General features: G+C 41.5%; 1 protein-coding gene across 2 annotated transcripts in view; it reads right to left on the bottom strand.

Annotated features, from left to right (window-relative positions):
• Nucleotides 1-13,708, bottom strand: part of LOC144685897 (glucocorticoid receptor-like) — a 141,964-nt gene that overhangs the window by 30,136 nt on the left and 98,120 nt on the right. For both annotated transcript variants that reach the window (XM_078550909.1, XM_078550908.1), the window contains exon 3: nucleotides 11,044-11,210. In XM_078550909.1, coding sequence (XP_078407035.1) covers nucleotides 11,044-11,210 — 167 coding nt within the window. The remainder of the gene's footprint in view (nucleotides 1-11,043; nucleotides 11,211-13,708) is intronic.

A 13,708-nucleotide genomic window follows, 5' to 3' on the forward strand; every position in this document is an offset into this window, starting at 1 on the left:
GGGTACTAAAGGTGGCAGCCATGGAAATAGCGGATGTGTTGTTTGTCATCTTCCCAAATTCTGTAGATTGTGGAACAGTCCTGGCAGAGGGTGCAAAATGTAACCCCGCTGTTTAAAGGAATGAGGGAGAAAACAGCGAATTACAGACTGGTTAGCCGAACATCAGTAGTAGGGAAAATGCTAGAGTCTATTATAAAGGATGTGATAACAGGACACTGAGAAAATATCAACGGAATTAGATAAAGTCGACATGAATTTATGAAAGGGAAATCATGTTTGACAAACCTACTGGAATTTTTTGAAGATGTAACTAGCAGAATAGATAAGGGAGAACCAGTGAATGCAGTGTATTTGGATTTTCAGAAAGCTTTTGATAAAGTCTCATATAAGAAGTTAGTGTGTAAAATTAAAGCATGTGGGATTGCGGGGGTAATATATTGACATGGATTGAGAATTGGTTAGCAGACAGGAAACAGAGGAGGAATAAATGGGTCTTTTCTGGAGTGTCAGTGTCGGGTGCCGCAAGGATCAGTGCTTGGGCTGCAGTTATTCACGCCCCCAGTTGAGGTTCCCCCAAAGTTGTTGATCTAGGTGAGATTTGTCTCAATTTGTTACCATTTGGCTGGGACACCCATAAATTGTTATGTCCCGGATGAGGAGGGATGAACTGGCTTCCTGTCTTTATTCAGCCCCCCACCCCTCCAAAACCCTTCTGCTGGTCGCAACAAGATTTAATTTAAAAAGGATCCCTTTCGCGGATACCATTTTCCCAGACCCAACCGTTCTGATTTTGAAGGAGCCAATTTGATCAGACTTTCTTGAATTAAAGGAAAGTGTAAATTTATTAATGACTAAAGGCAAGAAAGGAAAAAACACATGCATATACAGTCATACAGGTTAAAAAAGAACTTAGCTTGAAGTGAGTGCGTGTTGCGATTTGAGATTCCAGTAGAATTGACTTCGGTAGATGAACAGTTGGTTTTGAAGTTCCAGAAGTTTTGAGTTCACTAGAGAGGGAGCGAGATCGGGATACCTGCAAAATGGTGATTTGCAGGGGTACTGGCTGTTAATTCTGAGTCAAACCTCTAGCACTTGCTCTCTCTTAGAACACCAGACGGACACCAGGGCAGCTGTTCAGCTCACTTTTAACCCCTTCTTTGTATATTCCAAGTGGAAAGCAAATTCACAAATCTGTCTGGGCATTGCTCACAGGATTTCTTGTTGAGATGATACTCATCTTCCATTATGTCTCATTCCCTGTACCGGAGGGAGCAATTTTAGTTTCTGGATATCTTTAGAAGTACCTTGCCTGGCAACAGGGTGGGGTACCATTACCACTTAGAGTTACCGTGCAGCATTCTAGCCAGCAGCTTGTGTGCATTTTTAAAAACGCAGATCTTATTTTCCAGACGCAATTCAGTGTTTTTCCTTCGTTATCATGACACAATATATATCAATGATTTGGATGAGGGAACCAAGCGTAATATTTCCAAGTTTGCTGGTGACATGAAACTTGGTGGGAACTTGAATGGCAAGGAGGGTGTTAAGAGGCTTCGAGGTGATTTAGGCAGGTTGAGTGAGCGGGCAAGTACATGGCAGATGCAGTATAACGTGTATAAGTGTAAAGTTATCCACTTTGGTCAGAAAAACAGAATGACAGAGTATTATTTAAATGTTGATTAGATTGGGAAATGTTGATCTGCAAAGAGACCTAGGTGTCCTTGTACACCAATCACTGAAAGCAAGCATGCAGGAGCAGCAAGCAGTTAAAGCAAATGGCATGTTGGCCTTCATTGTGAGACGACTTGAGTACAGGACCAAGGATGTCTTATTGCAGCTGTACAGGGCTTTGGTGAGACCACACCTGAAGTGTTGTATGCAGTTTTGGTTCCCCTAACCTAAAAGGATATATTTGCCATAGAGTGAATGCAGCGAAGGTTCACCAGGCTGATTCCTGGGATGGCAGAATTGTCATATGAGGAGAGACTGGGCCAATGAGGAAAATAGGAACAGGGGAAGGCCATTCAGCCTGTTGAGCCTGCTCCACCATTCAATATGATCATGGTTGATCAACAATTCAATGCCTTTTGCCCACACTATCCCCATTATCCTTTATGTTATTGTTAATCAGAAATCTTTCAATCTCTACCTTTAAACATACTCAATGACTGAGCTCCCATGGCCCTCTAGGATACAGAATTCAAAAGATTCACAACCTTCTGAGTAAAAAAATTTCTCCTCATCTCGATCCTAAGTGGCTTCCTCCTTATTTTGAAATTGTGTCCCCTGGTTGTAGACTCCCCAACCAGGGGAAACGTCTTAGTGGCATCTACCCTGTCTATCCCTTTAAGTATTTTGTAGATTTCAATGAGATCTTCTCTCATTCTTCGAAGCGCTAGAAAATCCAGGCCCAGTTTGCTCAATCTCTCTTCATAAGACTGTCCCGCCATCTCCGAAACAAGTCTGGTGAACTTCCGCTGCACTCTGCACATTGTTCCTTTGACCAAAGTGGATAACCTCACATTTTTCCACATTATATTCCATCTGCCATGTTCTTGCCCACTCACTAAGTCTGTCTAAATCCTCCTGTAGCCGCATTACATCATCTTGAAAACACACATTGCCATCTAGCTTTGTATCATCCGTGAACTTGGAAATATTACATTTGGTCTCCACATCCAAATCATTGATATATATTGTGAACAGCTGGTTCACAATAAAAACCAAGTACTGATCCTTGCAGTACCCCACTAGTCACAGCCTGCCAATGCGAGAATGACCCATTTATTCCTACTCTGTTTTCTACCTGTTAGCCTTAATCCATGCCAGTATATTGCCTCCTATCCCATGTGCTTTTATTTTGCTAATCAACCTCCTGTGGGGAACTTTATCAAAAGCCTTCTGAAAATCTAAGTAAACTAGGCCCATCGACTCTCCTTTATCAATTTTGTTACTAACAGCCTCAAAGTTCCAACAAGTTCGTCAAACATGATTTCCCATTCGCAAATCCATGCTGACTATGCCCGACCAGATCATGATTATCCAAGTAACCATTTTTATCACATCCTTTTATAATAGATTCTAACATTTTCCCTGCTACTGATGTAAGGCTAACAGGTCTTTAGTTTCCTGTTTTCTCTCTTCCCTCCCTCCCTTAAATAGTGGGGTGACGTTTGCTATCTTCCAATCTTCAGGAGCCATTCCAGAATTTATAGAATTTTATAGAGGATCACCAATGCACCCGCCATCTCTATAGCAACCTCTTTCAATACTCTGGGATGCAGAATATCAGATATCAGGGACTTATCAACTTTCAGTCCCATAATTTCTCCAATACACCCTTCTTACTTATACACTAGTTTCTTCAACTCCTCATTCTCCCATGTCCCTTGGATCTCTAAATCTGGGAGATTTCCTGTATCTTCCTCAGTAAAAACAGACACAAAGTAATCATTTAGCTTCTCCTCCATTTCCCTATTCCCCATTATGAATTCTCCTGACTCTGCCTGTAATGGACCCGCATTTCTCTTAGCCAAACGCTTCCTTTTTATTTACCTACAGAAGCTTTTACAGTCCGTTTTTTGCTTTTTGCTAGATTGCATTCATATTCTATTCTGCCTTTCTTTAACACTTTCTTGACCTTCCTTTGCTGTATTCTAAACCTCCCAATCCTCAGGTTTACTACTATTTCTAGCAACTTTAAAAGCCATTTCTTTTAATCTTATACCTCCTTTGTCAGCCATGGTTGATTGACCTTTTTGGGTTTTTGCACCTTGAAGGAATGTATACGTGCTGTAAGCTGTGTAATAGTTCTTTGAAGACTATCCATTGCCTATGTACAGTCATATCTTTTAATGTATTTTCCCAATCCACCTCAGCCAATTTGTCCCTCATGTCTTCATAATTTCCTTTATTCAACTTTAACACCCTTGCTTCAGAGTAAACTACCTCACTTTCAAACAAAGTAAAATTATATCATATGGTCACTCATCCTTAAACGTTCTTTTACAAGATTATTAATTATCCCTTTTTCATTACATAATACCAGATCTAAAAGTCTGTCCTCCAGTCGGCTGCTCAACATACTGCTCTATAAATTCGTCCCAAACACACTGCAGAAACTCGTCTTCCGCAGCATTAGTGCTCAGTTGGTTTACCCAGTCTATATGCAGATTGAAGTTACCCTGATTACTGTATTGCCCATGTATATGCTTCTCTCATCTCCTGATGAATACCATGCCCCACATTACCATTATTATTTGGTGGCCTATAAACAACTCCAACCAATGTCTGCTGCCCGTTGCTTTTTCTTAGCTCTACCCAAACAGATTCCACATGCTGTTCTTCTGAGATCCTCCCTTACTAATGCACTGATCCATCTCTTATTATCAGTGCAACTCCACCTCCTTTCCCTTGTCTGTCCTTCCTAAACGTCAAATATTCTTGAATATTCAGTTCCCTGTCTTGGTCACCATGCAGCCATGTTTCCATAATGGCAATTATATCATACCCATTTACCTCTTTGTGCCTTTAGATCATCTACCTTATTGCAAATGCTGTGCGCATTCAGGTGGGGTGCCCTTAACTTTGTCTTTTTGACATCATTCCGCATTCGAAGCATACTCAATGCTCTGCTTTGATTCTCCCGCCTTCTAGTCTCACTACTACTTCCTGTTACCAACTTTACTTTCTTCCAATTTGGGCCACCCCTCAGGCTCCCACCCACTTGACAAGCCAGTTTAAACCCACCCCAACTGCACCAGCAAGTCTCCCTGCAAGTCTATCAGTCCCAGTCCTGTTAAGACGTAACCCATCCAGCTTGTACAGGTCCCACCTGCCCCAGAAATAGTCCCAATGCATCAGAAATCTGATGCCCTCCCTCCTACACCAGTTCTCCAGACACGTTTTTAATCAATCGATCCTCCTATTCCTAAGCTCACTAGCCCTGCGAGTAATCCTGATTACTGCTCTTGAGGTCCTGCTTTTAAATTTCCTTCCTAACTCCCTGAAATCTGCTTTCAGGACCTCATCCCTCTTCCTACCTATGTTGTTGGTACCAATGTGGACCACGACTTCTGGCTGATCCCCCTCCCTCCGAAGGATGTCCTGCAACTGCTCAGTGACATCCTTGACCCTAGCACCAGGGAGGCAACACACCATTCTAGGGTCACATTTACTGCCACAGAAATGCCTGACTGATCCCCTGACTATGAAATGCCCTATCACTGTTGCCCTTCCATTCTTCTTCCCCCCGGCACCCCCTGTACAGCTGAGCCGCCCGTGGTGCCACAGGCTTTGCTCTGGCTACACTCCCCTCAGGAACTATCGCCCTCATCAGCATGTAAAATGGAAAACTGATTAGCAAGCAGGATACTCAGGGGACTCCTGCACTACCTGCCTGATTCTCTTAGACTGCCTGGTGGTCACCCATTACCTCTGGCTGTATGCTTCTGACCTGTGGTGTGACCACCTCCCTAAACGTGCTATCCACGTAGTCCTCTGCCTCGTGGATGCACAACAGTGACTCCAATCGCCGTTCAAGTTCTGAAACCCGGAGCTCAAGCTCGTGCACCTGGTGACACTTCCTGCAGATATTTGTCCACTCTAGGCTTGCATTCACTGGAGTTTAGAAGAATGAGGGGATCTCATTGAAACATATAAAATTCTAACAGGGAAGGACAGACTGGATGCAGGGATGATATTTCCTCTTGCTGGGGGTGCCTAAAACAAGGGGTCACAGTCTCAGGATACGGGGTAGGCCATTTAGGACTGAGATAAGGAGAAACTTCTTCATTCAGAGGTTGGTAAATCTGTGGAATTCTCTATTACAGAGGGCTGTGGAGACCAAGTCACTGAATACATTTAAGGAGATAGATAGATTTCTGGACTCTAGAGGCTTCAAGGGGTATGGGGAGAGAGTGGGTATATGGCGTTGAGATAGAGGATCAGCCATGACCATATTGAATGGCAGAGCAGGCTTGAAGGGGAACCTGTCAGCCTTTTCAAGTCTGGCCTACACACAAGTCCAGTTGTGCATTATGTGATTGACTCTTATTGCCTTCTGAAGTAGCTCAGCAAGTCACCAAGTTGTAAACCATTCCAACAATGTTCAAGAAGGATAATAAAATAAAAGAAATATGAAGAAGAATAATATGATGGCAATCACAGCCCATCTGACTCTAAAATTCTTCTCACTAACATTTGAGGGCTGGTGCCCAAGATGGGAGAGTTGTCCCACAGACTAGTCAAGCAACGGTCACACATACTTACACTCAAAGTCATATCTTTTAGCCAGCATCCCAGACTGCTTTGTCACTCTCCCTGGGTATGTTCTCTCCTATCAGCAGGATGGTGGAAAATAGCCAAATTTAGTTTGGGAGTAGGTACAGTTAATATTGACACCAGACCCCATGAATTTTTATAGTTTCAGGTCGAAAAGGCAAAGGAAGCTGCCTGCTCAACATCAATTATCACCTCAACTAATGAATGCTCTTTCATTCTGATCACCACCAGAGAACATTGAGGTAATAACAACCTCACATTTATATAATTTCACTGTGATTCAGTCATTGGATATATCTGAGCCTTTGGGAGATTTCTTTTCCACCCCCCAACATCATCTTTCAAGTTGCTTTTTCCTCCATTTTATGTTCACTTATGACAGGCAGAACTTCTAATCAAGGCGGTGAACTGTTCCAAGGTCTGAGTCAGTATTTGTCCTGAGAAGATTACAGGCAAAATCAGACCATATTATGAGGTATTAATTCAGCTGTAGGCTGTCCCAACAAGAACATTGACTTATTACTTGATTTCAGACTAATTTCTTCATGTTTGAGCTTATATAGACTATGATATCAAGTCACAAGACCAAGGATGAGCACACTCAGAAGGACATTTCTATGAATGTTATAGTAAAGACATGTCTGCAACAGGTATGATGGTGAGGATGAGGTATTATGACACAGTCGGTGGTAAGGGCTGAGTTGTTCAAATCCTGAGGGAAACTTGAAGCAACTGTCCATTTCTGCAATTTGTATGTTTTGAGATGCAGGCTTTGAATTCAGTAGTACTAAGACCATTGAGTCTTAAGAGAATTTTTATCAAACTAAATTAAACATTTTATTAATAGAAGAAAAATTGTAAGCACATACATATGTCTACAAAAATACTACTATAATAACTGCAAAAATCCCCCAACTAATCTGACTCTCAGTTACACCCCTGTTATGGCAACAGTAAAACTCAGATTTAAAAAGATCCCAGGCAAAGCATATTTGACCGTACGAATTCAAAATGAGGTTCCTTGCAGACACAGTTGCAGGAGCACAGGCTGGTTAGATCTCAAATGCCTCTGCATTATACACAAACTTTCTGTTTATACCTAGCTTTTCCTTTGATTATAAATTTTCCATTGCATCCTAGTCACATCTTCATCTTAACGTCACATCTTCTAACAATATCATTTTCATCCCACTAATTTTATTAGTAATATAAGCACATTGCTTGGCGTCTCCCAGCTAGGTGCAAGATTTTATCCCACTTTTGAATGCTTTGTTCAACAAATACAAATGTACACCTTTAACACCTAGGTTTCTAAACTTCCCCATGTTTATCTAATTACCATTTCAAACCTATTTCTTTCTATACATCAAAGCACCCAGACTAGCTGGCTTTAATCCAATTAAGACACACACATAGACAGATACTACTAAACTCTATTTTAAAAAATAATTTTCAATAATACTATAGACATTAATCTCTTCATGACATGAGGTCAAGATGCTATCTTCATAATCACCATGTGACACAGGCCTAGTCTGACAATAATCTTCAGTACTGGTCCAGCTCTGTCACCAGTGGTACGAGCAAACCACTTTTAAAGTCCCCAGCCAGGTTATATTCTGTGCCTTTGTCCAAGTCTGAGCTTTGGCTTGATCTAGTATCCTTTTCTCCAACTCACAAAGTTTTTTATTGAAGTGTAGTCACTGGTGTAAGGTAGGACAACATGGCAGCCAATTTTCACACTGCAAAGTCCCCAAAAGACACAATGAGATAATGACAAATTTTTAATGTTAGTTGAGGGATAAATAATCGGTCAAGATACTGGGCAGAACTCCACTGCTCTTCTTTGAAAAGTGCCATTGGATCTTTTATACCCACATGAAAGGAACATCTGAAAGGCTGCATCTCTGAAAATGATGCAGCATTCCCTCAGTTTTGTACTGATATGAGAGTCTGCTTTTGAGTATTTCCTCCTCTGAGTCAAGGATGCTAAAGCTTGTTGCCCTATGATAGAGTTTGTCTTAATACAGGAAATTCAGGAGAAACTTATTTACCCAAAGGGTGGTAAGAATGCAGAATGCACGATCGTACCGAGAAGCTGAGAGAAGTAGCATAGATGCACTTAAAGGGAGACTAGATAAGCACAAGCGAGAAAGGAATAAAACAATGTGCTGATAGGTTTAGAGGAAGAGGAGTAGGATGAGGCTTGTGTGGAGCAGAAATGCCAGCACAGACTGACTAGGTCAAATGGCCTGTTTTTGTGCTGTAGACTTGATGTAATTTATAAATTATGGAGTGACAATTCAGTTTTGTGATTTTAAAAAATGAGCTGATGAAATTTTGTTCTGAAGCCATCGTGTGTTCATCTCTTACTACTGAACACCAGTTAGAATCCAGGCTTTGCTAAGATGCACACTTCACTGACTTGTTAAATGTGAAATAGAGTAGACATCTGGGATGGGCAGATAAAGAACAAAATTCAGTGTCTCATAACAGCTAGCCATACACTGGTATTGACAGAAGTTGACCTTGGCAATTTAAAGATTCTACATGTACACTGACAGTAGACAGCTCTACCTCACCACTACCCTGGCCAGAGACATGGTTAGTGCTGGAGCACAAATCTTCAGCACCACAGCAGAGATGTTGTTGGGGCCCATAGCCTATGCTGTCTTCAGTATTGTCAGCCATTTCTTTGCATTATCTGGAACAAATTGAACTGGCTGAAGGCTGCTTATTGTGTTGGTGGGAACCTCAGGAGGAGATCAAGATCAATCATCCACTTGGGATTTCTGGCTGAAGATAGTTACAAACAGTTTAACCTTGTCCTTTCCACTCATGCGGGGCTATGTCATCATTGAAGATGATGTTCATGGAACCTTGCCATTCACAACTAGATGTGGTAGTACTGCAAATCTTTAGTGAAGGTAGAAAAGTTTCAGATGTGCTCAAGGTTAGCATTAGAGGAACACAAATTACTGTCCCATCAGTCTACTCTCAATCATCTACGAAGTGATGGAAGCGGTCATTATCAAGCTGCACTTATTCACCAATAACCTGCTCATCGATGCTCATTTAGGGTTCCACCAATACCACCCGATTCTACACCTCTTTACAGTCTCAGTCCAAAGTAGAAAAGAGCCAAATTCCAAAAGGTAAGGTGAGAATGGCTGAACATCAACATAACATGTGACTGAATGTGGCATCACAAAACCCTAGTAAAATTGAAGTCAAGAGAAACCAGGGGAAAACTTTACACTGGCTGGAGCCATGCAAAGCACGATGGTTGTGAATTCCTCAGGTGACGGCCCGAGGGCCAACCTTGTCAGTTGCTTCATCAATGACATTTCCTCCCTCTTAAAGTCAGAAGTACAAATGTTTGCTGGTGATTATACATTTGCAATTCCTCAAATAATGAAGCAGTGCCAGCACTCAACAAAACCTGACAATGTTCTGGCCTGGGCTAATGGCAAATAACTTTTGCACCACACAAGTGGCTTGGAGATGATCATCTCCAACAAGAGACAGTCTAACCACTTACCCTTTCCATTCAACAGCATTACCATCGTCAAATACCCCACCATCAACATCCTGGGGGGGTTAACCATTGACCAGAAACTTAACTGGACCAGACACACACATACTGTGGCTACAAGAGCAGGTCAGAGGCTGTGTATTCTGCAGCAAGTACCAAAGCCTTTCCACCATGTACAAGACAAAAATCAGGATTGTGATGAAATCTCTCCACTTACCTGGCTGAGTGAAACTCTTAACAGCATTCAAGCTGCTGCTTCGTTGTTTATGGTGATGGATGGGTGCCAATCATTCCCTCAATTATCACTGCATGGTGGCTGGAGTGTGCATTGCCTACAAGATGCACTGCAGTAGGTCACCAAGGCTTCTTGTACAGCACCTTCCAAACCTGCGACATCTGCCAGCTAGAAGGACAAGGACAGTAGGCCCATGCACTGCAATTTTTCCTCCAAGTCAGGCAGTATCTGACTAGGAAATGTGCCACCGTTCACTTCATCGTTGTTGGATCAAAATTCTGGAACTCCTTCTATAACAGCACTGTGGGAGTACCTTCACCACATGGACTACAGTGGCTCGCGACAATCTACTCCAAGATGATTAGGGATGGGCAATAAATCCTAAATTTGCAAGCAATGTGTACATCCCATGAATGAATATTTTTAAAAACTGGTAGCCATGCCTTCCAGCCTTAAGCTCTGAAATGTTCTCCCTAAATCTCCCTGCCCTCTCTAAAACCTACCACTTTGGCCAAGCTTTTGGTCATTTGCCTAATTATCTCCCAATGTGGCTCGAAGTCACATTTTATTTGGTAACACAACAGTGAATCACATTGGGACATTTTTTTACTGCATCTATATAAGGTCATTAATGTAAGTTGTGACTGTTGCTGGTGACAAAACAGTCCTTTCGATCAGAAACTAGTGCTGGATGACAAGATTACATTTGTGGTATTAAAGACCAGCATCATTACTGGTAGCCATGTTTTTCAAAATCTGTTGCGTTTGACATGTTGCATTTGACATTTAAAAAGTACTGACAAGTCTCGCCTCGAAGTACTTCGTTTCAATGATTTTTTTTCTCTAGTGTTTTCACCTGTATAGAGCCAGTCAGCATGGGTTCAGAACTAGATATTTCTTTGTATTCAGTCTTTTTTTTGAACAAACGATAGTAAATCGAAAATTTGCTGTCTAAGTGTATGAACATACTAGAAAGGGACTCACTGCTTACCTTCCACAGCTCTCTTAAAGAAAACTTTGCAGCTGCCACATGTAAGAACACCGTAATGGCATCCAGATGCTTCATCTGAGCAAACCAGACAGACTTTGGCAGGTGGCCCCGAGGAGGCAGTAGAGGTGGAGGCTATTGGTGAGCTTCCTTCAGATTTCAGACCAGTGCTGGAAGGAAAAAAGTTTTCAGCTCAAATAGAAATAGCCAACTTTGGCAAACAGAAAAATTCAAATAAGTGTTTCAATTTAAACTGTTTCCTGTTAAATCTGTACCACATACCAATGGCAGCTTATCTGGCACTGATACAATTTATTTCTCTGAAAGGACCACCCAAAATTTAATATTTAAACACAAAGTCTTGTGCAAGTTTCACCTCCTATTACTCGGAATTTGCTGGAAGCGTTACAATTCACTTTACAAAACTAATGAAACTTCGGACTTTTCTGTTTGAGAATCGCCTTTTCAGAGTTTCCATTAACTGTGACAAGTACTGTTCAAAGGAGGCCATGTTGCTGCATCATTTTCCTGCTTTCAATGTGTTAAGTGAATGCCTGCTTTAACTTGGACCCCTGGCTCCAATTAATTTGTGCTAAAAATCTGTTGTTAATTCTCTTTTACCAAATTATCAACTAATCTTAAAGTCACAATTCATTCCACTTCTCTGACATTCCATTATGTCTGGACTGCCCTTCATCTAGTTCAAATTTATTTTCCGACTGATTCTTAAAAGCTGACTTTAAATATAAAGCATCGGCTGAACTGTATTATCCTGTAGCAATTGTAAATTTATTACAGACAACATTTAAATTCTCAGGCAATTATCCAAATATCATAGGAAGGCAAGAAAAATGGAATGAGGTCATAGAATATACATCAACATTTACAGAAAATATATTGCTACTTCATGTGGACTATATCAGTTTTGCTTTATATTGAAGTTGGGTGGACACATACAAAAGGGCACTCAGTACTGTGCATACCTCTACCACATTGCGTTAACTCAACATTATTGCAATTAAGCAGCTGTTCCCCAAGGATTTTCCCTGCCTGGTTGATGCTCTAAGTACAAAGCTGAAAAATAGATCTTTTTATTGAGAGCTTCCATCTCACTGAGGAGGCTTCAGGTCAATCCACATTCAACAACCTGCACTGCAAAGTCTGTTCACTTTTAACAACTGACACATTCCATCACAGCAGCAGAGACAATCTACAAACATCCCAAAATAACCCACAACATTCTTAAAAAAAAAGTCAATTCGCCCTATTGCCCAATGTTAACCGATCTTTCTAAAATTTCAAGATCTGGATCCGAATCTTCACCAAAAACTGATCAGTTCTTCCTTGGCCCATACTCGGTATACCAAGTTTCGTTGGAATCTGTCAATTAATTTTTGAGATGTATTGTGTACAGAGAAACAGACTAACAAACAAGGGCAAAAACATTACCTCGGCCCAACTTCAACAGCAGAGGTAAAAATCTATTGCTAATTCCATTAATTATCTGTTTCTCACAGTCAAGGCTATCGTTGAAAACTTTATTTATCTCTCATCAACTCACTAAACTCTGCATCTACCCTGGGAAAACTCTCCGAAGCCATTTCAACTACACATTTAAACTCCAAACTGCCCACTTCTGACTCTTACTTCTCCTTCTGCAACTGCCATGTTGCCCATCCACTTGCTCACCTCCACTTTTGAGGCTCTTGGCCCCAGCAAAACCTTTACACTCTTCCATTTCAGTCGATACTCCTTGGATGACCCTGATCTTTGTTTTCTCAACTCTAAGAGTGTGGACTTGAGCATTTTTAGTGCACATCAGGTTTTGTCATCCAGTGCCACATCTGACTGGACCACATCTAGCACTAATGAGCCTTATTCTCCTCTGCCAAAACTGGCCACTATTCCAGGATCATCCTGGAAAGCAAAGTTAACACCCACCTTCTTTGCTCAACTACCAACCATCCCTTCAGACTTCCACTCTCCCTTCCAACAAATGCAAGGAACTCATGTAAGATTGAGGTCATTCACTTAACTGCCTTTCCTTCCCACAAAGCTAAACCTCCAAGGTATACTCACATCCCTGACCCAAGTCTTTCTCCCATTTACCCTCATGCCCTCTCCATCCATGAAGTATACCTCCTAATCTCTTGACCCCATTCTTATCCAGCTGACCTCAAACTTCCCTTCATGGCCCACTGCGCTAGATAACATTTTAAAATGGCTCTTCTGCCACCTACTCAGAAAATCCGTTCTTGACCCTTCTGTCCCTGCAAACTACTGCCTCCCTACAACCTCCCTTTTCTCTTGCAAGTCCTGGTACATGTTTTCGCCTCCCAGATCCATACCCATCTTTCCCACAGATTTTGTTTTAATTTCTCCAATGAAGTGTCCCTCCCTGCCACAGCATTGTTCTCCTAGCTACACAAAAATCCACTGAGCAAGAAATAGGGAGTGCGTTTCACATCACAGCCCAGAGGTTTCATTCCCCTGCCTCTTGAAAATAATGAAGCCATTTATAAAACACAACTGGTAACTGTCATGTCACATGTAGTGGTGTTATCAAGTGACAATCAAGGGTTAAAACAAAATCAATGGAATGTAGTATGAAGGTGCAGCTTTTTCCATGTGTAGCGAGGGTTAATGCTTAACTCTAGGAATTTGGTAA

The sequence above is a fragment of the Cetorhinus maximus genome, chromosome 10 (genome assembly GCF_964194155.1).
Source record: "Cetorhinus maximus chromosome 10, sCetMax3.hap1.1, whole genome shotgun sequence".
Classification (NCBI taxonomy): Eukaryota; Metazoa; Chordata; class Chondrichthyes; order Lamniformes; family Cetorhinidae; genus Cetorhinus; species Cetorhinus maximus.